Genomic DNA, 23,981 nt, shown 5'->3' with positions numbered 1-23,981 from the left:
GGCAATCCAAACTTCAAAAGATATAAGTGAAGCACAAGAAGCATTCTATAAAGCCAACCAATGACTATATCATACCAGCATGGTGCATAAAAGAAAAAGGAAAAATAAACACCAAAGACGCTCCAAGCATTTGCACATATCATGTGACGAATTAAAATATAGCTCCGAGTAAAATTACCGATAGATTGTAGACGAAAGAGGGGATGCCTTCCGGGGCATCCCCAAGCTTAGACGCTTGAGTCTTCCTTGAATATTACCTTGGGGTGCCTCGGGCACCCCCAAGCTTAGGCTCTTGCCTCTCCTTATTCCTTCATCCATCGTGCTCTCACCCAAAACTTGAAAACTTCAATCACACAAAACTCAACAAAACTTCGTGAGATCCGTTAGTATAATAAAATAAATCACCACTTCAAGTACTGTTGTGAACTCATTCTAAATTCATATAAGCATTATATCTACTGTAATCCAACTTCACCATGGTTCATACCCCCCGATACTACCGATAGATTCATCAAAATAAGAGAACAATGCATAGAAAACAGAATCTGTCAAAACAGAACAGTCTGTAGCAATCTGTATATTCCGTATACTTCTGATATCCCAAAAAATCTGAAAAATTACGAACGTCTGGAAAATTTGCATATAAATCATAAGCAAAAAGAATCAACTCAAAATCTCTTCCAGAATAAAAAAGAAAATTAATTTCGTGAGCAGAAAGTTTCTGTCTTTTCTCAGCGTGATCAAACAACTATCACCCAAACTAATCGTAAAGGATTTACTTGGCACATTATTTTTAAAAACACAAAGGAATTGTACAAGCGGATAATTATTTTTGTGAGAAACTTCCATGAAAAATTCTACATTGTTTCCATGAGCATGAACACAAGTGTTCAAGGTCGACCCTCACTTCCGCAATGCATCACCTTTCAACCGCTTCTATTTTTGAAAACGTTTTAAGTTCCCCTCTATATTTTTTTTGTTTTTAAACTAAATAAAAGCACTCAACAGAAATAAATGACTCTAAAACTTCCGGGTTGTCTCCCAGGCAGCGCTTTCTTTAAAGCCATTAAGCTAGGCATAAAGTGCTCAAGTAATGGATCCACCCGGATCCCAAGGTATATCAAAGCCAATTTTAATTAGCAATGATTTGAAATTTAGTAGTGAGAACAAGGTAACATATATCATGCAATTATGAAGTCTAACTCTCTTCCTATGCATTGGCATGTCATAAAAGAACAATTCATGCACATCAAGTAAAGGCCAATACATAACATAAGCAGTTTCTTGCAATTTTATCGTATTGGAAACATAGAGAGGTGGAGATGTAGTTCCTATCTCATAATAATTGCAAGTAGGAGAAGCAAGAACATGCATATTATATTCATCAAAATCATCATGTGTAACATAAGGAACTATAGCTAGCTCATCTTCATAAGCATCATTCATATTGGCATCATGGCCACAAGCATAGCAAGCATCAAGTTCATCAAAAAGGGATATTTCAAACGAATCCAAGGGATCATAGCATTCATCCTTCGGTAAGAACGAAGGGAAATTAAATAATGTATGAGTAGAAGAGTTACTCTCATTAGAAGGTGGACACGGGTAGCTAGTCCGCTCTTCCTCCTTTTGTTCTTCGCTCTCCTCTTCATCTTTTTCATCTAATGAGCTCACAATTTCAGCATTTTCTTCTTCCATAGTTTCGTGCAAAATAATAATCTCTTCTTGGGCAGCATAGGATTTCTCCTTAAACCGTTCAATATGGGCATTATATTCATAATTAGTATAACAATAACGAAGCATAGCCAAATTTTCAGATCGGTAAGGAGCATCATCATTATCATCACACCTTCTAAACAGAGCCTCAATTTCATAAGCACCCATAAAAGCAACAAACTCTTCTATTTGATCCACATCATAGTAATCATATATACCATTAGCATAAGAAGCCAAGGTTCTATGATCATTAAATTCACAAGAAAAGGGAAGGTGTGGAGCCTTCATCCTAGAGCATCAAGTAACACCATATCTCTTGCATAGTTCCCAAGCATACCATTTCAACAAATGGATTTGATCCCATAAAAGTTTCCCTTTTTGAGTCAAGCGATAATCCCTAAAGTATTCACGTTGATCCAACGTGTATCCCATTATATAATTGAATGGGGCTTTCTCATGATTATTAAAGAAGTGCATAATATTTTCCACATAACGAGCCTCGAGGGTTTTAGGAGGTTTCCCATCTCCATGAGTAGCAAGTACACCTAATTTTTTTGGTATTTCGTGTTCCATATCCATAACTAAAGATAGAGAACAAATTAGAACATCAAATAAATCTACTTAGTGATAAAGCAAACAAGCACACACGAGGATATTCACCCCACGCTATTGCTCCCCGGCAACGGCGCCAGAAAAAGGTCTTGATAACCCACAAGTATAGGGGATCAGTAGCCTTTCTCGATAAGTAAGAGTGTCAAACCCAACGAGGAGCTAAAGGTAGGACAAATATTCCCTCAAGTTCTATCGACTACCGATACAACTCTACGCACACTTTACATTCGCTTTACCTAGAACAAGTATGAAACTATAAGTACTTTGAAGGAGTGATAGGAAAGGCTTGCAAGAAAGTAAAGAACACATAAATAAAACTAGAGGCTGGTTAGAAAAAGAAACAAATACGAGTGTCTAATGAGTGTGGAAAAGTGGTGGTAGGAGTTGTGGAATTGTCCCTGAGCAATTGACTACGTTACTAGATCGATAGCAAGTATCATGTGGGAGAGGCCTCTGCTAGCATGTCATCCCTTACTTGGAATTCTATGCACTTATGATTGGAACTATTAGCAAGCGTCCGCAACTACTAACGTTCATTAAGATAAAACCCAACCATAGCAATAAGATATATTGGTCCCCCTTCAATCCCATATGCATCAATTTCTATGCTAGGTTTGAAGCTTGTGTCACTCTAGCCTGCCAATACATAGTCCTATCAACATACAACTAACCCTATGGTGTGACCCACGCGCACGATCAAATGATGGGCACCAAAGGACAACAACATAACCACAAGCAAATTAAACCAATCATAGCAATTCATCAATCACCGACAGGACAACGATAATCTACTCAGACATCATAAGATAGCAACACATCATTGGATACTAGTATGTAGCATAAAGCACCATGTTCAAGTAGAGGGTACAGCGGGTTGCGGGAGAGTGAACCGCTGAATATAGATGGGGGAAGATGATGGAGATGTTGGTGAAGATGATGGAGGTGTTGGTGTAGATCGCCGTCACACGATTATGTCCTGGGCGGCGTTCCGGCGCCGCCGGGAGAGAGGGGGAGAGAGCCCCCTCCTCCTTCTTATTCTTCCTTGACCTCCTTCCTAGATGGGAGAAGGGTTTCCCCTCTGGTCCATGGTCTCCATGGTGGCAGAGGGGCGAGAGCCCCTCCGAGATTGGATCTCTCTCTCCGTGTCCTTCTGTTTCTGCGCTCCCAGATTTTGTGTTTCACCGTTTCTTAAATTCCTGGAGATCTGTAACGCCGATTGGGCTTAAAGTTTAACACGATTTTCTTCCGGATATTCTATTTCTTGTGGCGAAAGAAGGGCTCCAACCTCCGTAAGGAGTGGCCACAAGCCTGCCTGTCGCGGGCCACCCCCTGGCGCTGCGACAGGGCTTGTGGGCACTCCGTGCATTGCCTCGCATTGATTCTTTTTCCCCAAAATCATAAATATTCCAAAAAAATCCCCATAAGTTTTTATTAAGTTTGGACTTCGTTTGGTATGGATATTCTGGGAAACAAAAAACATGCAACAAACAGGAACTGGCACTGGGCACTGGATCAATATGTTAGTCCCAAAAATAGTATAAAAAGTTGCCAAAAGTATATGAAAGTTGTAGAATATTGGCAAGAAACAATAAAAAATTATAGATACGACGGAGACGTATCACACGCCGCCGATGACTGCTACCCTGATGGTGTCTACTACTACGTGGAGGCCGCTGAAGACCATGAGTAGTTAGGAGGTTCCCAGGCAGGAGGCCTCGCCTCGTTCGATCGTTGTATCTTTTGTGCTAGCCTTCTCTAAGGCACCCCTTGTTTATGTCTGTACTCAGATATTGTTGCTTTCGCTGACTCGTGTGTTTATCGAGCTTCTGTATTCTAGCCCTCGAGGCCTCTGGCTTGTAATATGAAGCTTGTATTGTTTTATTTGTGTCTAGAGTTTTGTTGTGATATCTTCTCGTGAGTCCTTGAGTTTGATTGTATGCATTTGCGTGTATGATTAGCGTACGATTAAATCGAGGGCGTCACAGGAACCGCCTTGAACTAGAGTACCCCGCACTCTTCCCGACGACTCCTAAATCTCGGGATGAGATTCTTTTGAGTGGGGGTGAGTTGTCACATCCCTAGTTTATCCCTTGCTTTGTGCTAGCATGAGCGTTGCATCATGTTTAACTTTTTGTAAACTAGAAATGGGGATTCACAAACCCTAGCACTTCACTGGATAAACAAATTCCAATACTTAAAAAAATTCAGTTAATCCAAAATGGCCTTAAAAATGTTCATCTCTTTGATAAATATTGGAAACAACATACTAGAGGTCATCTATTTTTTAACAACCTTTTTGGCATTTTAAATAAACCATAAATGTTGCTGAAAATGTCAAATAACAGACTATAAATACTTTAATTGTGCAAAACATGCTAAAACTTATTGTGGGGATTATAAATACTATAATTATACCCCAAAATAAATTCGAGTGTTTTTTTCTTTAGTTTTTTTGCCCAAAAAATAAAACAAAAGGAAGAAAATATAAAATAGAAATAGTAAAAAGGGAGAAAGCCTACCTCGGCCATACCTGGGAGAAGAGGTCTATAGCAGAGGCAACTGCGCCTTCTTCCTCCTTTGAGTAGTCAGAGGAGAAGGAGGCCATGGTGTCGTGCGCATGCGCCATCCCAGCAGTAGCCTGTGTGCCTCCTCGGGCCAACATGATGGGCGGGATAGACTCCCGAGAGTCGTCCTGATTAGTCCCGCTCGCCAAATTTGCCCCTGCCCCTCTCCATCGCCCTCTGGTCACCATGGTCGATGCCCCCGTAAGGTCGCTGATGTAGTTGCCGTGGCCACCATGCTCTCTTCTCCCCTCTGATGTGCCCCAAGCTCCGCCGTGTCCCGCTGGTTCTCTCTGCCAAGACACGCCTCGCATGAGCCCCTGGAGCGTCGCCCTCAAGCTCTTCTCCTCCTTGGCCCCGACGAGCTTGTTGTCGATTCGCTGTGAGAAAACTGCCCTCGAGCTCACTGAGATTCCTGCTGCAGCCACTGTGAGCCCTTGCTCCGTTTTCCCTAGCTCCCATGCTCGATTGCATGCTCTAGCCGTTCTTCCCATCAAGCCCGAGAGCTCCCCGCTGTTGGCCATGTCACTACTGAGGCTAAGGCCGCAGGAGATCGCACATGAGCGCGTAGTTGTGCTGAGGAGGGCCTGAGACCGCATAAGGGCCTTCACATAACCCCTAGTCCACTACTGCGTTGACTTCATGGATGCCCGAGCTCCGACCGTCACCAGGTTGGTTGTCACTGTTGATTCTGACGGTCCTGCGGCCACCTGACCCGCCAGCTAGATGCGGACGAGCATGGGCTACCTCGTGGTGGTCTTCGCGCGTCCAAAGGTCATCGTTTGCGCAACTCCGGCGTAAATTCGTCGTTGTTTTGGTCATTGCCGGCGAAAGCTCCATGACGCCGACGTGGCCGCATCATTAACAGGCTAATCACCAATTAGTTTAATCACGACCCACTCACTAGTGGGCTCGACCATGTTAATTAGTATCTGGTTTAATTTAAACCTTGTTAACTAGCTGTGTCTATGACATGTGGGACCTAGTCATCAGTTTGACCTGGAACGGTTAGGTGAGCACTAACGTCACCCTGAGCTCATGCCGACGGAGTAAACCTTTTTCCAAACTAAAAATAATTAGGAAATTCCACAAAAATGGTTAAAACTTCTAAAATTCATATCAATTTAACCATAATTCAGATGGGAAAGATTTATATATGAAAAATGATTAGAAAAATGATTTATATCCATTGGTATTATTATCATGCATGTTAGAACAAGCTAAACCTGCTGATCACGTCAAATTAATTAAAAGGTATTTGAACTGCCACATTTGAAGTTTTGAATTTGAATCTTTGATTCAAACCAGCTTCAGCCAATATGATGATAGATGCATTAGCTCGTCCGAATTCATTTTGCCATGACATGATCATGCATCATATCATTGCACTTTTTGTGTGTTGATTTCTTCTTCATTTGTATCACAGTAGGTCCTCCTTCCGGGGATACCCACTAGTATCCAGCTGAAGGGCAGTACTGTGCCACCAACCTGCAAGGCAAGCACCCTTTTTGAACATTCTGATACAATCCATGATCCTGCTCCTGCTCTTGTTTATTGCATTAGGACAACAATGTCTCAGCTTTTACTTGTTTTGGTAGTTGAACCCATTCATGTGCAAGACCTATCATTATCACAATAAATAGCTAAACCGAGCAACCTAGCACACGTGGTTGATGCTTCAGCCATGTTGTGCCTTTACTCTGCTATGCTTGCTATGCTCAGAGTTGTTTCATGTCTGGTTCATCCGGTGATGAATCAGAGTGAAATGAATATGTTCTCGTGACAAGAGTTAAATGTTGAACCTAATTTGGTAGAGGTAGCGATGAGGGGACGTGTAGGAGTACATGGTGGTTTGTCTCATTGGAACCACTCTTAGGAACCGAGTTCCGTCTATGTGATCCAAGATTAGATACTACCAGGTGTTGGGCCCTAAAATATACCCCGCTCGACTTATTAATTGCCTCATACCCTCTCTAGGAGTTGCAAGTAGTTTCTTGTTTTGTAGCTTATGTTGGAGGTCGTGCGAAGCACTGACCTTAGGGGTGGTCTATGACATGGTAGGCACGTGGAACGGTGTACCAAGTGACACCCGAAAGGTGGGCTTGGGAACCCTACACACATTGTTTGAGGTCGTAGCGGAAACTTTGGCTGGACTTCTATGCGGGTTCAGTCTCAGATAGGCGATAAACCTGGACTAGGTTCTTGCGTGGTTAACGGTCATGGCTGACTCCCTCGCTAGGCTTCCGCCTGAAGGTTACCGAGGTGCATGATGTGCACATGGTGATAAGTGGCAAGAGCGTGTGTGAGGAAGTACACCCCTGCAGGGTTATGAATCTATCCGAATAGCCACATCCTCGAATATGGACTACATGGAAACATATGTTGTTCATAGATAATTTAAATGGATACTCATAAAAGTCTCAAGACAAGTGTGAGTACCGTGGATGGAACTCTCTTAGGAACACGGGAGAGGATCCATGGTAATGCATTGTTGTGGTGATTTGGGGACTCGTGTGTGCTATCTCACTTACTCAAACTACTCATAGTCGTAGTACAGGTTAGCCAAGAGTGAAAGCTGGCTTGCTGCATGAAACACCACAACTCCCCTTGTTGATACATATGCATGAGTAGTTAGATCTGTTTATAGACTCGTTGAGTACTTTTGTACTCGTGTTTGCTTAATAAGCTGTTGCAGACGAGACCTACGATCCATCTGGTCGGTTCTTCCTAGACGTTGACGATGATGCGTAGCTTGTATCCCAGCTATGACCTGGCCCCTTCGGAGGGGATTGTAGATAGTCATGCCACATGCATTTTATGCTTTTGTCTCTGTGTACTCAAACAACTTTATGCTTCTGCATGACTTGTATGACTTGTGTGTCGAGTCATGTGACCCCTACCTGTATGAACCTATTATGCAAGGCTCCTTGAGCCTTTTAAATAAATGATGTGTTATAAAGTTTTGTTGTGATGCCATGTTGTATCTACGCATATTGTGCATGTTGTGCGTACATGTGATGTGCATTGGTATGTGTGGGTTCAACACCTGGTTGTGTGCCTTTAGTAGTCCTCTTTATAGGAAAATGCCTCTTTGTGCTTCCACTGAGCCTTGGTAGCTTGCTACTGCTCGAGACACATTGATTGACCGGCCTGTATCCTTCTTTGTTGCTATGTCTATACCTATAGGGGAATGTCACATGGTGTAACTGAGTCCATGTAGCCTGCTATGACTTGTCTACACGCAGTTCATGACAGAAATGTCTCATGGTGTAATGAAGTCCCTGTAGCTTGCTATGACTCATCTACATGCAGTTGTTGACTGCTACCTCTTGAGCTTGCGTTGGTTTTTCCCTTGAAGAGGAAAGGGTGATGCAGCACAGTAGCAGTTAAGTATTTCCCTCAATTTGAGAACCAACCTATCAATCCAGTAGGAGTATCAAGCCAAGTCTCCAAAGTACCTGCGGAAAAATAGCAAACTTGCACCCAACGCTACAAAGGGGTTGTCAATCCCTTCACGATAGATTGCAAGGTGAGATCTGAAGGCGGAAAGTGCAACAAAGTAAAAGTGTAGGGCTAAAAATATTATGTGAAGTAGACCCTGGGGCCATAGTGTTCACTAGAGGATTCTCTCATAATAGCAAATATTACGGTGGGTGAACGAATTACTGTCGAGCAATTGATAGAACCTCGCAAACTTATGACGATATCTAAGGGAATGATCATACATATAGGCATCATGCCCGAGACAAGTAGACCGATACTTTCTGCATCTACTACTATTACTCCACACATCGACCGCTATCCAGCATGCATCGAGTGTATTGAGTTCATAACAAACAGAGTAACGCCTTAAGCAGGATGACATGATGTAGAGGGTTAAATTCATGCAATAGATATAAACCCCATCTTTTTAGCCTTAATGGCAACAACACGATGCGTGCCTCGCTACCCCTTCTATCACTGGGTGAGGTCACCGCACAGTATGAACCCAAAACCAAGCACTTCTCCCATTGCAATAATTATAGATCAAGTTGGCCAAACAAAACCCACAACTCGAAGAGAATTACAAGGATATGAAATCATGCATATAAGAGATCAGAAGAAACTCAAATAAGATTCATAGATAATCTGGTCATAAATCCACAATTCATCGGATCTCGACAAACACACCGCAAAAGAAGATTACATCGGATAGATCTCCATGAAGATCATGGAGAACTTTGTGTTGAAGATCCAAGAGAGAGAAGAAGCCATCTAGCTACTAGCTATGGACCCGAAGGTCTATGGTGAACTACTCACGCATCATCGGAGAGGCAATGGTGTTGATGAAGAAGCCCTCCGTGTCCGAATCCCCCCTCGGCAGGGCACCAGAACGTGCCCCAGATGGTATCTTGCGGAGACAGAAGCTTGCGACGACGGAAAAGTATTTTCGTGGCTCTCTCCCGTGGTTTCAGATTTTTCGGGGATTTTTAGGCGGAAGAAGTAGGACAGAGGAGCCATAGGGGGCCCACAAGCATGCTAGGTGCGCCCCCAGGCCGCGGCTAGGGGGCTTGTGGCCTCCCCTGGTGCCCTTTGCCTTGGTTCTCAAGCTTCGTGGGTATCTTCTGTGCCGGAAAAAAAATCTTTTCGGAGGTTTTATTCCATTTGGACTCCGTTTAATATTCTTCTATGAAAAAGGTCAAAAACACAGAAAAAACAGGAACTGGCACTTGGCACCGAGTTAACAAGTTTGTCCCAAAAAGATATAAAATGCATACAAAACTTCCAAAGTTTGATAAGATAATAGCATGGAACCATAAAAAATTATAGATACGTTGGAGACGTATCATTTACCGACACCTACATTGGTGGGTTACGTATGTTTGTCCCTGTACGGATGTGCCACTTGTGTTTATAACTAGTCATGTCGACCCAGGTTCTGTGACATTTGAATGCTAGGGACATATTCAGATACGTGAACCAAAAGACGCAAACGGTCCCAACCAAGGTAAGGTGGCAGCCGTGGGGATAACCGTGCGTGAGGCCGCAAAGTGATGAGATATGTTACATGCTAGGTTCTTATGGCTTAGGATTTGGGTCCCGACAGTGTATGCCTCTCCCTCATGTTATATTCAACTAGTAAATGTGCTCGTGCGTTGCTACGGGTGAGATGTAATTAAACGAATCAAACAAATGATAAAGTTAAATGGATGAATTAGAATGCATGAATAGTATCATGAGGTGACACTAAGACCTGCGAATTTCATTCAACGGGAGAAAAAAGACATTGCTCACCCCTAACCAATATATAAGTGTAGCTCAAGACCCATTTCCTAGGTCCACATTTTTCTATTTGAACAAGAAAACCGTGTTGTCACTTATTATTATCCTCTTTTCGATCCTTGCCAATGGTGGCTACCATGTTCACCTGTACATGGTGAGTCTCAAGGTGATGAAGTCGACCATGACCATACACATGTCACTGAGTAATGCTAATGCAAGAAATAAAACATTGAAAAACAATACCATCGAGCTAGAAGTGAGGCCCACCCTTCGCAGTTATCTCCTGCTTGAATGGAATGTAGGTATCAAAGAGTCAGCTGTTGATTGTGATGAGAACCTTTATTGAGTAAAAATGGGGACATCATTTACTAGGTGATAAACCGGGTATAGATCCATAATGTTGAAAGTATGTTCTGTAGCGACCCGACTCAAAACGAGTCAAGCCTCTGTGTTTCTGTGCCATCCCTGGATCAGTATGCTGGCACACACAGTACATCAATGTATATATCAAAGTGCAATCACATGTAAAATAGCGTAAAACTGATATATACCTTAATTATCTCAGCGGAAGCGGTCGAGGGAGTGGAGTCCCAATAAACACCAACGGCAAGTTGAGTGTAGACCGTAACCCTGAATCGTACTCTTACTCGTCGAAGAAAAATATCTGCAACATAAGACGTTGCAGCCGTGTAGGTCAGCATATCGAATATGCCGGCAAGTCACATAAGAGAGGAGTAAAATAGTAACCAACTATCTCTACATGCATATTTGGCAGGTGCGTCTATAAGTTTTTAGCGAAAAGCAAGTTTTCTCCTACATCAAAAGAGGGCTAAAAGGAAAATGTTACTACATTGTTTGTTGTTAACGAGATGGTTCCGCCAACCAATTCTCGTACCCGAGTTGTCAATAATTACCCTCATCAAATATATATATAATGGTGTTGAGAAATCCAGATAACTTCAGTTCCTTTGGCTCAAGTTGTCCATGACCGTGGACACGGCTAATCGATTAGGTTTGAGTACTCTGCAGAGTTTTGCACACGTTCCCCACAAGATTTGATCGCCTCCGTGTATGTCCTCGCACTTCAGGGTGTTTGAAGACCGGATGATCAAAACATGGTCTTTCAACGGGTCCCTCTGAATCCCTGTCGGTGCCCATCCATTCCTACCGTTCTTCTACATCTGCTAGCACTGCATGTTCAGAGTCGCCGCGTTGTCCAACCAAGCCAGAGCCCATAATGACTTGTGGCTGTGCAGGTAAGCCTTGGGTCTTGAAAATATCCGTCCGTCTCTTTGAGCCTGGGTGAAGCTTTCCGCAGGATGTCATGGCCTCTCCAGCATCCCGGGTCATCCACTGGGTTCTCCAGGGAGCCGATCAGCCGTCCTTCACCCAGAGTTGCATTGCGTCCGAGGTCTTGAAAATCTTGTCTTAACGGTCTTGATTATTTAATCAACCTTGCATCACTCGTGTTATGCACTCAACTGAAATCCCGTCTACTCAAGCATAGCAATATGAAATTTGTCGTCCCGGGGCCAAGTATCGGGGTTGTTGTGTGCCTACCACATGATACTACAACCTTTACTAAAATTTCCAAGTACCTAAGCAGCATGCAATTGGGCATAGGATGGTAGAACTACGATGCATAAAACATAGGTGATAGTATGATCAAAATGACTTGCCTGGTATTACTTGATGAAGATAGTGGCTCTCATAATCCTGATAATTCTACTCGCCACACTCCAAGCAATCTATCGTAAACAAATAGCATTCAATAAACATTCGTGCCAAAGAGGAAGAACCAAGCATAAAAACAAAGCATGTCTTGGTGCAAAATAACAACGTACTAAGGTTTAATAAAAAAATAGGGCCTTATGGTGTTGTAAAAGGAACGATGAAAGGGTTCAACTCAAAAGAGTCAAAGGATGATCAACTATCGCTATATAAGCTCGACTTGCATACACTATGGGAGATGATCAAAAATATTGGGAGAACAACATGAATGTTGTTTGACAAATAGTATAAGACATAAGAATTTATTTGTAGAAAGAATTTCTTGAAATGGAGCACTACAACGCAAGTTATAGCGAATGGAAGTATGAATTGAATTTGCATTAAAAAGGTCAAGAGAAGTTGAACTGAAGTACGATGGTTACGTATAAAAATATATGACATGAGTGTTTAGGGGTAAAAGGAATCAATTGAAAAGGTGGTACGATTTGCAAGATAAGATCAAATGAATGTTCGAATACAAATTTGAATCGCTCAAATTTGTAAGGTTCAAAGGTCAAAACTAATGATGCTACTGGATATAGGAGATCAATATGAGCGTGTAGAAAAAAGAATTACTAGATTTGAAATAGCGGATCAAAAGATACAAATATTTGAATATAACATTGAATCGGCTTAGAACGAAGTGAACACTTTTGGGCACTAATAGATAAATCTGATTTGATCAAAATTATAAGTTGAAGAGGTAAAACTAATGATACAAATGGGAAGATTACTTCGATACGAATCCGACGCAATTGGATTCATCTAAAACGGAGCTACGGATAAAAAGATATGATCAAAAGAAGTTCGAATATGAATATGAACAAATTTCGAAATTTGAAAATTTCAAAAAAAGTTGATATGATAGGTTCATCGGATAGGTGGGATCAAGACGAAACTCTAGGCGTTGGTTTCATCTAGTTCAGATAAACGAGTAAAAAGTTATGGCTATTTGAAAAATCAGGGCCAAGTTGTTTTACGGAAGAAAAGTGCCATGTCTAAAAGAATTCAAGTACTAATGTGTAAATACGAAGACTAATTAATATATCTAATTACTCTACCGTATACTACTGTAGGAATACTAGTCTAGAAATAATATACTACGGGAATATATAAAAAAAAATACGAAGAGAAATACCTTTAGAATGCAGAGTAAGAATTAATTCCAATGAGGAGACAACTTCGAGAAATCCCGCCAAAGAGAAAAGAATATTTTTATTTAATAAATCTAGTTAAACCAAAAGATTGATTTAACCCGAAATAGATGATTTTTGGATGCTCCTATGGATCTATATTTATAGGTGGAAGGGAGGTCTAATGGTCCATAGGTAGGCGATGTGGGACTAAATATATACGTAATGTAGGCAAACTAGAAAAAAGAGGGAAAGAGAGGTGCCACATGGGCCAAAGCAATTCGGCCACCGCACAACACATGCACATGGTTGGGCTGGTTGGCCTCGGCGCGCTTTGTTTTTTTTCTTCTTTTTTTTAGCTATTATATTTCTGTTTTGGAAAAAAATGTTAGAAATTAGGAAAGGTATATTTTTTTTCTTTCTTTACCGCCGCCCTGGGCGTGCCTTGCCACTGGGCCAAGATCCCCACCCCCTGGGATTAAATCCCCTATGCACCGAGCCCCTCCTTACCTCCCATTCTATTTGCCTGCGGGCCCCCCAACCGAAGCCTTTCTCCCTCCCCACGTCGTCTCCTTCCTTCCTCCCTCGTCCCTTCCTTTCTTCTCTGCCGACCGAGCCTACCCCCCAGACCACGGGATTCACCCCGAGTCCTTCTCCCTCTCTTACCTTAGCAGCACGGCGACTAACTCCGGTGAGATTCACGAAATCCCGTATTGCAGTTTTTTCAGAAAATTGCAATTTTAGAAAATTCATATCTATTAGTCTATAACTCCGAATTAGGTGATTCTTTCTGCGTTGGATCACAACTTTTATGAAGTTTCTGTAGATATATAATTTGTCTATGTTTGAATTAATAAAAATTGAGTTAGATCAGATTTGAATTAAAGCTTGTTTTGCTTATTCCGGGAGTTTAAAAATAGCTTTTAATTTGATTCTTTTTGCTGCTGCTTCCTATTGATCATATCTTTCAGTAGTTTAAGTTTAAATTTTTTTAAAATATTGTTAATTGGGGTTTTTACCAAAACAGATTCTGTTTTAGCTCTTTTAGGACTATGGCTATTATTTTTCTGGAAGTTGTTTTAAAATATTTTCTTTATTATTTCAGAAAGATTATTGTTTTGTTTATGTTAGTTAACAGTAGTTTTGCAACAAGTGTTGATTTTATTTTTATTTGTTATCATGAAATCAATTTTAGTTCCTTAGTAACGTGCAATTGTTTTCACCGTTGTTTCAAACCCCGTTTGGGAATATTTTCAAAAAGTTTTGTGAAAAATACTTTATTTTATCTTAGTTAAACTTATAACTTAGTTCTTTATTATTATTTTCTGTTAGACAAAACTATTTAGTGTTTGTCGTAGTAGAAGACTCTTTAGTTCTATTTGAAGTTTCCTTCGGTTTCTCATTCGCTTTCTCTCTTTTGTTTGATTGCTAGAATGATTGCTAGTATGAGTGCTTATGTGGATGTTATGTTTGCTATATAGATTTTCATCGGAGAGTGACGAGTAGTCTATCAAGTTATTTTCTCGAGAAATTCTTCTTCGTCAACATCACCAGGCAAGTCACTTTGATCATACTATCACCTATGTTTTATGCATCGTAGTTCTACCATCCTATGCCCAATTGCATGCTGCTTAGGTACTTGGAAATTTTAGTATAGATTGTAGTATCATGTGGTAGGCACACAACAATCCCGATACTTGGCCCCGGGACGACAAATTTCATATTGCTATGCTTGAGTAGACGGGATTTCGGTTGAGTGCATAACACGAGTGATGCGAGGTTGATAAAATAATCAAGACCGGTTAAGACAAGATTTTCAAGACCTCGGACGCAATGCAACTCTGGGTGAAGGACGGTTGATCGGCTCCCTGGAGAACCCAGTGGATGCCCGGGATGCTGGAGAGGCCATGACATCCTGCGGAAAGCTTCACCCAGGCTCAAAGAGAGGGACGGATATTTTTCAAGACCCAAGGCTTACCTGCACAGCCACAAGTCATTATGGGCTCTGGCTTGGTTGTACAACGCGGCGACTCTGGACAGGCGGTGATAGCAGATGTAGAAGAACGGTAGGAATGGATGGGCACCGACAGGGATTCAGAGGGACCCGCTGAAAGACCATGTTTTGATCATCCGGTCTTCAAACACCCTGAAGTGCGAGGACATACACGGAGGCGATCAAATCTTGTGGGGAACGTGTGCAAAACTCTGCAAAGTACGCAAACCTAATTGATTAGCCGTGTCCACGGTCATGGACAACTTGAGCCAAAGGAACTGAAGTTATCTGGAATTCTCAACACCATTAAATATATTTGATGAGGGTAATTATTGACAACTCGGGTATGAGAGCTGGTAGGCGGAACCATTTCGTTAACAACAAACCTTGTAGTAACATTTTGCTTTCAACCCCTCTTGTTGTAGGATAAAACTGGCTTTATGCAAAACTTAGCTCCACCGACCAGATATGCATGTAGAGATAGTTGATTATTACTTTACCCCTCTCTTATGTGACTTGCCGGCATATTCAATATGCTGACCTACACGGCTGCAACGTCTTATGTTGCAGATACTTTTCTTCGACGAGTAAGAGTACGATTCAGGGTTACGGTCTACACTCAACTTGCCGTTGGTGTTTATTGGGACTCCACTCCCTTGACCGCTTCCGCTGAGATAATTAAGGTATATATCAGTTTTACGCTATTTACATGTGATTGCACTTTGATATATACATTGATGTACTGTGTGTGCCAGCATACTGATCCAGGGATGGCACAGAAACACAGAGGCTTGATTCATCTTGAGTCGGGTCGCTACAGAGATGGTATTATCTCCACTATGCGGATCAAAGAGCACATCTCCTCAGGCAAGTTCAAAGCATATGCATGCAAAGGACCACAGGTTGACAGATGTAGAATACATGGAGCCCAGAAGGACCTCAGGACAACTGTATTGCCTTGTTTGGATATCACTTGTGAACTGCTTGTACGTCCAACATGCATTTCCGAAGTCAACGAGCTTGCAGCCTAGTTCAGCTTCCATCTCCATCCTATTCCTAGTCCCTTTGTTGCCCCGCCTATGCCCTCCTCCTCTCATCCTGTCCCCATCCTGGCTAGGACTGCCCTCATTTGCTATGCTCAGATCTCCCTTATCATCTGATTCGTCTATGTCAGCGAATGCCACTGCCCCATTGCCTTCTGAAGTTGAAGCAACTACATGTTTGGCTTTCTTTTGGATCTTCTTCTGTTGGTTCCTAGTGACGCCACTACTCGTTGATGGTCGAGCAGGAGCCCTTGGAGGTGGCTCGATGGCCCTTGCAGCAAGCGGCACCAGTGGCACACCTGATTTCCGGGGATCGTTTGAGGGGTCAATAGTGGACACGATGAATATGTTTTCGGGCCTCAGGTTAGTGTGGATAATGGAAAGCTCGCGGTGGAGGTAGTCAAGCCCAATGAGCACATGCCGGCATATCTCCTTAACCATTGGAAGCGGAATGCCACGATAGTCCGTGTACTTTATTAGGGTGAGCAAGTTATCACCAAGAAACTCAAACACCATGCAGACATGGCTCCCAATGGGGCTTGTGTGCTTGAAGTGGTCAAGAAGCTTAACAACACAACGGGAGTCTTCAAGGTCACCGTCAGCAATCTGCCTCAACATCTTGATCTCATCCATGAAAGCCTCCGAGTAGTGTTGTGCGCTCTTCTGCACCTTCAGGGCCACATACCTTTGCACAGATAACCAAAAGATTCAGAAACGCTAGACACGAGCAGCCTGATCCTCTATGCAAGTGGCATAAACATCAAAATATCTCGTGCAGTGTGATAGGATTGACGGATAAAATAGTAATAATGAGAAATTGATTTAGCAGTTCTGCATATGAGCTCTGGGACAAAAGAGCGAACAGTTGGTGGGCAGGTAGACAACTGCATCCAGATCAATATTTTTTTTCCTACATATCCTCGTCGCAAATCCTAGAGGCAGCGGGCTGATTTTAACAGGGGTTTCACGGCGAGGTGAGGGGGTGGTGAGCACGTATGGAGTGGGCGATGTCCCAGGCGAGCCAAGTAGTGGAGAAGTGGCCCCAACCGATCTTGGACTGCATGACGTAGGCGCCCTGCTTGAAGTTGTCCCCAGGGCCGACGACGTGGTAGCCGTCGCGGCCATAGTTCTTTGTGCCCTCGTCCTTATAGGTGTAGACGCTGTTGTCCATGTCCCCGTCCCCGTCGGCGGCGGCCGCCACCTTCGCCTCCTCCTCTGCCCAACGGCTCGCCCGTCGGAGCCTCGGCCATCGCGCGGGGGAGGCTCGGATCTAGGGTGGTGGCGCGCGGAGATGGAGGTGAGCATTGGAGGACTTGCGGACGGCGGCGCACGGCACCGTGGTAGGGGGTGGTGGCGCACTGGCGCTGGAGATGGGAGGTAAGGTCATGGGTGGTCTGGTGTTTTTCCTCCCGCACATACCGATTCAGCTTCACTTATCAATTGGATTGCTGGTTAATTTTAGAAAACACCAAAGACTTTTTTAAAATCACCGCGGTGGGTTTTCCGACGGAAGCGATAGCCTCTTTATTAGTAGGTAAATATTGCCTATGGACAATCTTCTCTTGCGTTAAACAAAAAACTTTCTACTAAACAACTAACTTAATTAATCTTTATTTAAATAACCCCTAACTTTTATTTACTTGTTCTTTATTACCTTGGAAACCTATCTATTACACCTACTAAGTACATATTCATGCATACAAAACATCCAAAGTTGACAAGATAATAGCATGGAACCATCAAAAATTATAGATACGTTGGAGACGTATCAAGCATCCCCAAGCTTAACTCCTGCTCGTCCTTGAGTAGGGAAGTGATGAAGACTGAATTTTTGATGTGGAATGCTACCTAGCATATTTTTCCTTTGTAACTTCTTTCATGTGACATGAATGTTCAGATCCGTAAGATTCAAAATAATAGTTTGCTATTGACATGAAAATAATAATACTTCAAGCAAACTAGCAAGGTAATCATGAACTTTAGAAACAACAAGGCCAAAGAAAGTTATCCCTACAAAATCATATAGTCTCGCTATGCTCCATCATCCCCACACAATGAATTTAAATCATGCACAACCCCGGTATTGGCCAAGTAATTGTTTTCGCACTCTTACTTTCTCAAACCTTGTTCAACTCTCACGCAATACATGAGTGTGAGCCATGGATATAGCACTATAGGTGGAATAGAGTGTGGTGGAGGTTGTGAGGCAAAAAGGAGGAGATGGTCACATTGACTCGGCGTATCAAAGGGCTATGGAGATGCCCATCAATAGATATCAATGTGAAAGAGTAGAGATTACCATGCAATGGATGCACTTAGAGCTATAAGTGTGTGAAAGCTCAAAAGGAGAACGAGTGGGTGTGCATCCAACTTGCTTGCTCATGAAGACCTAGGGCAATTTTGAGGAAGCCCATCATTGGAATATACAAGCCAAGTTATATAATGAAGATTCCCACTAGTATATGGTGGTGACAAAACAAGAGACTCTCAATCAGGAAGAACATGGTGCTATTGTGAAGCACAAGTGTGGAAAAAGATAGTAGCATTGTCCCTTCTCTCATTTTCTCTTTTTTTTGATTGGGCTCTTTGGCCTCTTTCCATATATTTTTTGGTGGGCATCTTTGGCCTTTTTTTATTTCCTCACATGGGACAATGCTCTAATAATGATGATAATCACACTTTTATTTACTCACAGCTCAATGCTTAGGTCAATGAGACTCTATAGGAAATGCCTCCGGCAGTGTACCGGGATGTGCAATGATCTACCTTAGCGTATGACTTGCTAGCTATCTTACAATCATGCAATGGCAATATGAGAGTGACGGCACATGTCATGAGACGGAACGGTGGGAGTTGCATGGCAATATATCTCAGAATGGCTATGAAAAGGCCATGATAGGTAGGTATGGTGGCTGTTTTGAGGAAGGTCTATGGTGGTTTTGTGTACCGGCGAAAGTTGTGCGACACTAGAGCAGCTAGCAATGGTGGAAGGTGAAAGTGCATCTATACAAAGGACTCACATTAGTCATGAAGAACTCACATACTTATTGCGAAAGTTTTTATTAGTAATCGAAACAAAGTGCTAAACGCACACTCGTAGGGGAAGGGTTGGTAGGTGTTAACCATCGCGCGATCCCGACCGCAACACAAAGGATGACAATCAATAAATCAATTATGCTGTGACTTCCTAACATAGCGGTTCACCATACGTGCATGTTACGGGAATCACTAACTTAAACACAAGTATTTCTAGATTCACAACACCCTACTAACATGACTCTTAATATTACCAAATCCATGTCTCAAAACTAATTGAGAGGAATCAAACTTCTCTTTACTTATCAATGCACATGAATATGGAAGTTTGTTATTTCCTCTTTGGATGCCTATCATCTTTAGGACTACTTTCATAGCACACGCCAACTATCAAGTTACTCAGAGAGAGCACTCTCAAAATGATATAAGTGAAGATCGAGAGTTCTTATTTCTCCATAATATGACACCGCCGTTCTCTAAAAGATCTAAGTGAAGCACTTAGAGCAAAGTTATCTAGCTCAAAAGATATAAGTGAAGCACATGTGAGCTAAATTTCCTAACTCAAAAGATATAAGCGAAGCTCAATGAGTATTCTAGCAAATTCACGATGAGTGCATGTCTCTCTCAAAAGGTGTGCAGCAAGGATGATTGTGACACAACAAAAAGAAAAGACTCCTATAATACACGACGCTCCAAGCAAAACACATATCATGTGGTGAATAAAAATATAGCTCCAAGTAATGTTACCGATGGATTGAAGACGAAAGAGGGGATGCCTTCCCGGGGCATCCCCAAGCTTAGGCTTTTTGTTGTCCTTGAAATTGGCTTGGGATGCCTTGGGCATCCCCAAGCTTGAGCTCTTTCCACTTTTTATCCCATTGTCCATGAGAACATCACCCAAAACTTGAAAACTTCACAACACAAAACTTAAACAGAAACTCGTGTTATCATTAGCACAACGAAAAAACTACCACCTCTTTAGGTACTGTAGAAAACTTGATTTCTATTTATATTGGTGTTAGATTAATGTATTCTCACTTTTCCATGAATAGTACCCCCCGATACTATCCATAGTTTCATCAAAATAAGCAATCAACACAACAAAAACAGAATCTGTCAAAAACAGACTAGTCTATAGCAATCTGTATACCTCGTATACCTCTGGTATCTCAAAAATTCTGATTTTTTTGAAAATTAGGGAAATTTGCATATCAACCAGCAGCAAAAAGAATCAACTCAAAATCTCTTTCTGTATAGGAATTAAAAATAATTTCGTTAGCGCAAAGTTTCTGTGTTTTTCAGCAAGATCAAACAACCATCACCAAAACTAGTCATAAAGGTTCTACTTGGCACAAACACAAAAAAAACACAAAAAACACAATCATAACAGTATTATGATGGTGTGGACACAACAAAACAGAAAGCAAAAAGCAAAGATAAATTTATTGCGTTGCCTCCCAACAAGCGCTATTGTTTAACGCCCTTAGCTAGGCATTGATAACTCAATGATGCTCACATAAAAGATAGCAATCGGACACGAAGAGAGCATCATGAAACATGTGAAAAACATATCTAAGTCTAACCTACTTCCTATGCATAGGCATTTTATATTAAAACAAATTGGTAAGACAACCAATAGTTACCAAATGCAAGGAAGAAGAAAGAGACAATATCAATCTCAACATAACGAGAGATGATTTAGTGATATGAAAATTTCTACCACAATATTTTCCTCTCTCATAACAATTACATGTGGGATCATATTAAAATTCAACAATATAGCTATCACATAGGATATTCTTTTCATGATCCACATGCATGCAAAGTTGACGCTCTTCAAAAATAGTGGGATTATCATCAACTAAAGTCATGACTTCTCCAAACCCACTTTCGATATTATTGCAAACATCATATTCATCATGAGGCTTAATTTTTTTTCAAGATCATAAGAAAAATCACTACCCCAATCATGATCATTGCAACAAGTAGTGGACATAGCAAAACTAGCATCCCCAAGCTTAGGGTTTTGCATATTTTTAGCATGATTGTCATTAATAGAATTTATAATGAAATCATTGCAATCATGCTTTTCATTCAAGGAGCCCTCGTGAATCACTCCATAAATTTCTTCATCATGATTTTCAGATTCACGCATCTCAATCAAAACTCCATAGAGAAAGTCAAGTGCACTCAACTCACTAGCAATTGGATCAACATAATTGGATCTCTTAAAGAGATTAGCAAGTGGATGAGGATCTATATCAATAGATTTTCAGCAAGCGAAGATGCAAGCATATTGAAGGCACATAGCACACAAGCAAAGGAAAGGCAAACGAAAAAGGCAAATATTTTTGTATTTTTTTTCAGAAGTGGTGGAGAGGAAAACGAGAGGCAAAAGGCAAAAAAAGTAAATGCAAGAGCTGAGTTTGCGACAATTACTTGGATAAGCTTCACTTAGAATAATCCCCGGTGCCAGAAATTGACACATTGGAGGAAGACTATTCTTAAATTGATGCTCCCCGGCAACGGCGCCAGAAATTCTTCTTGCAACCTCTTGAGCTTGCGTTGATTTTTCCCTTGAAGAGGAAAGGGTGATGCAGCACAGTAGAAGTAAATATTTCCCCCAGTTTGAGAACCAAGGTATCAATACAGTAGGAGTATCAAGCCAAGTCTCCAAAGTACCTGCGCAAAAACATCAAACTTGCACCCAACGCTACAAAGGGGTTGTCAATCCCTTCACGATTGATTGCAAGGTGAGATCTGAAGGCGGAAAGTGCAACAAAGTAAAAGTGTAGGGCTGAAAATATGATGTGAAGTAGACCCGGGGGCCATGGTGTTCACTAGAGGCTTCTCTAATGATAGCAAATATTACGGTGGGTGAACGAATCACTGTTGAGCAATTGATAGAACTGTGCAAAGTCATGACGATATCTAAGGCAATGATCATACATATAGGCATCACGTCCGAGACAAGTAGACCGATACTTTCTGCATCTACTATTTTTACTCCACACATCGACCACTATCCAGCATGCATCTAGTGTATTGAGTTGATAACAAACAGAGTAACACCTTAAGCAAGATGACATGATGTAGAGGGATAAATTCATGCAATAGATATAAAACCCATCCTTTTACCCTTGATGGCAACAACACGATGCGTGCCTCGCTACCCCTTCTGTCACTGGGTGAGGTCACCGCACGATATGAACCCAAAACCAAGCACTTCTCCCATTGCAAGAATTATAGATCAAGTTGGCAAAATGAAACCCACAACTTGAAGAGAATTACAAGGATATGAAATCATTCATATAAGAGATCAGAAGAAACTGAAATAAGATTCATAGATAATCTGATCATAAATCCACAATTCATCGGATTTGGACAAACACACCACAAAAGAAGATTACATTGGATAGATCTCCATGAAGATCATGGAGAACTTTGTATTGAAGATCCAAGAGAGAGAAGAAGCCATCTAGCTACTAGTTATGGACCCGAAGGTCTATGGTGAACTACTCACGCATCATCGGAGAGGCAATGGTGTTGATGAAGAAGCTTGCGGCAGCGGAAAAGTATTTTCGTGGCTCTCTCCCGTGGTTTCCGATTTTTCGGGGATTTATAGGCGGAAGAAGTAGGGCAGAGGAGCCACAGGGGGCCCACAAGCGTGCTAGGCGCCCCCCAGGCCGCGACTAGGGGGCTTGTGGCTTCCCCTGGTGCCTTGTGCCTTGGTTCTCAAGCTCCCTGCATATCTTCTGTTCCGGAAAAAAATCTTTTCAGAGGTTTTATTCCATTTGGACTCCGTTTAATATTCTCCTCTAAAAAAGGTCAAAAACACGGAAAAACACGAACTGGCACTTGGCACTGAGTTAATAAGTTAGTCCCAAAAAAGATATAAAAGGCATACAAAACATCCAAAGTTTGACAAGATAATAGCATGGAACCATCAAATATTTTAGATACGTTGGAGACGTATCATTGACCGACTCCTACATTGGTGGGTTACGTATGCTTATCCCTGTACGGATGTGCCACTTGTGTTTATAACTAGTCATGTCGACCCAGGTTCTGTGACATTTGAATGCTAGGGACATATTCAAATACGTGAACCAAAAGACATAAACGTTCCCGACCAAGGTAAGGTGGCAACCATGGGGATAACCGTGCGTGAGGCCGCAAAGTGATGAGATATGTTACATGCTAGGTTCTTATGGCTTAGGATTTGGGTCCCGACGGTGTAATCCTCTCCCTCATGTTATATTCAATTGCCTATGGACAATCTTCTCTTGCGTTAAACAAAAAACTTTCTACTAAACAACTAACTTAATTAATCTTTATTTAAAAAACCCCTAACTTTTATTTACTTGGTCTTTATTACCTTGGAACCTATCTATTACACCTACTAAGTACTTCTAGTTTCCTTCCCGCAAAGTAGTTTCATAGTTGTTCTAAGTACAGTAAGCATTAGCGTGTGTAGAGTTGCATTGGTGATCGATAGAGCTTGAGAGAATATTAATTCTACATTTAGCTCCTAGTTGGGTTCGACACTCTTACTTATCGAAAAAGGCTACAAATGACCCCCTAAACTTGTCTGTTATCAAGAGTGTGTATATCCATGGACTCACATTAGTCATAAAAACTCATATACTTATTGTAAAGCCTATTAGATGTATTGAAGCAAAGTACTACCGCATCCCCGTAGGGAGGAGAACGGGAGGAGTTAACCATAGTGCGCCCATGATTCAAACAACAAGATAGGATTACATTTGATACATAAAAATGCTCACACCCCATCACCATGCCATGAGCAATATTTAGAGGAGAAGTTAATAAGTATCTTTAATACCGATATTTC

The 23,981-nt window shown here is 41.7% G+C and overlaps 1 protein-coding gene across 1 annotated transcript; it reads right to left on the bottom strand.

Annotated features, from left to right (window-relative positions):
* Positions 1-15,910: 15,910 nt before the first annotated feature.
* Positions 15,911-17,261, bottom strand: LOC123413481 (serine/threonine-protein kinase SRPK-like). The gene is made up of 2 exons (XM_045106423.1): positions 17,089-17,261; positions 15,911-16,778 (listed from the first exon to the last, which is right to left on the bottom strand). The coding sequence occupies exons 1-2, from the start codon at positions 17,259-17,261 to the stop codon at positions 15,911-15,913; spliced, it is 1,041 nt and encodes a 346-aa protein (XP_044962358.1).
* Between the last annotated feature and the right edge of the window lie 6,720 nt (positions 17,262-23,981).

Source organism: Hordeum vulgare, chromosome 7H, assembly GCF_904849725.1.
Source record: "Hordeum vulgare subsp. vulgare chromosome 7H, MorexV3_pseudomolecules_assembly, whole genome shotgun sequence".
NCBI classification, from domain to species: domain Eukaryota; kingdom Viridiplantae; phylum Streptophyta; class Magnoliopsida; order Poales; family Poaceae; genus Hordeum; species Hordeum vulgare.
The sequence above is the reverse complement of the archived record's forward strand: the minus strand, read 5'-3'. Positions and strand labels throughout refer to the sequence as shown.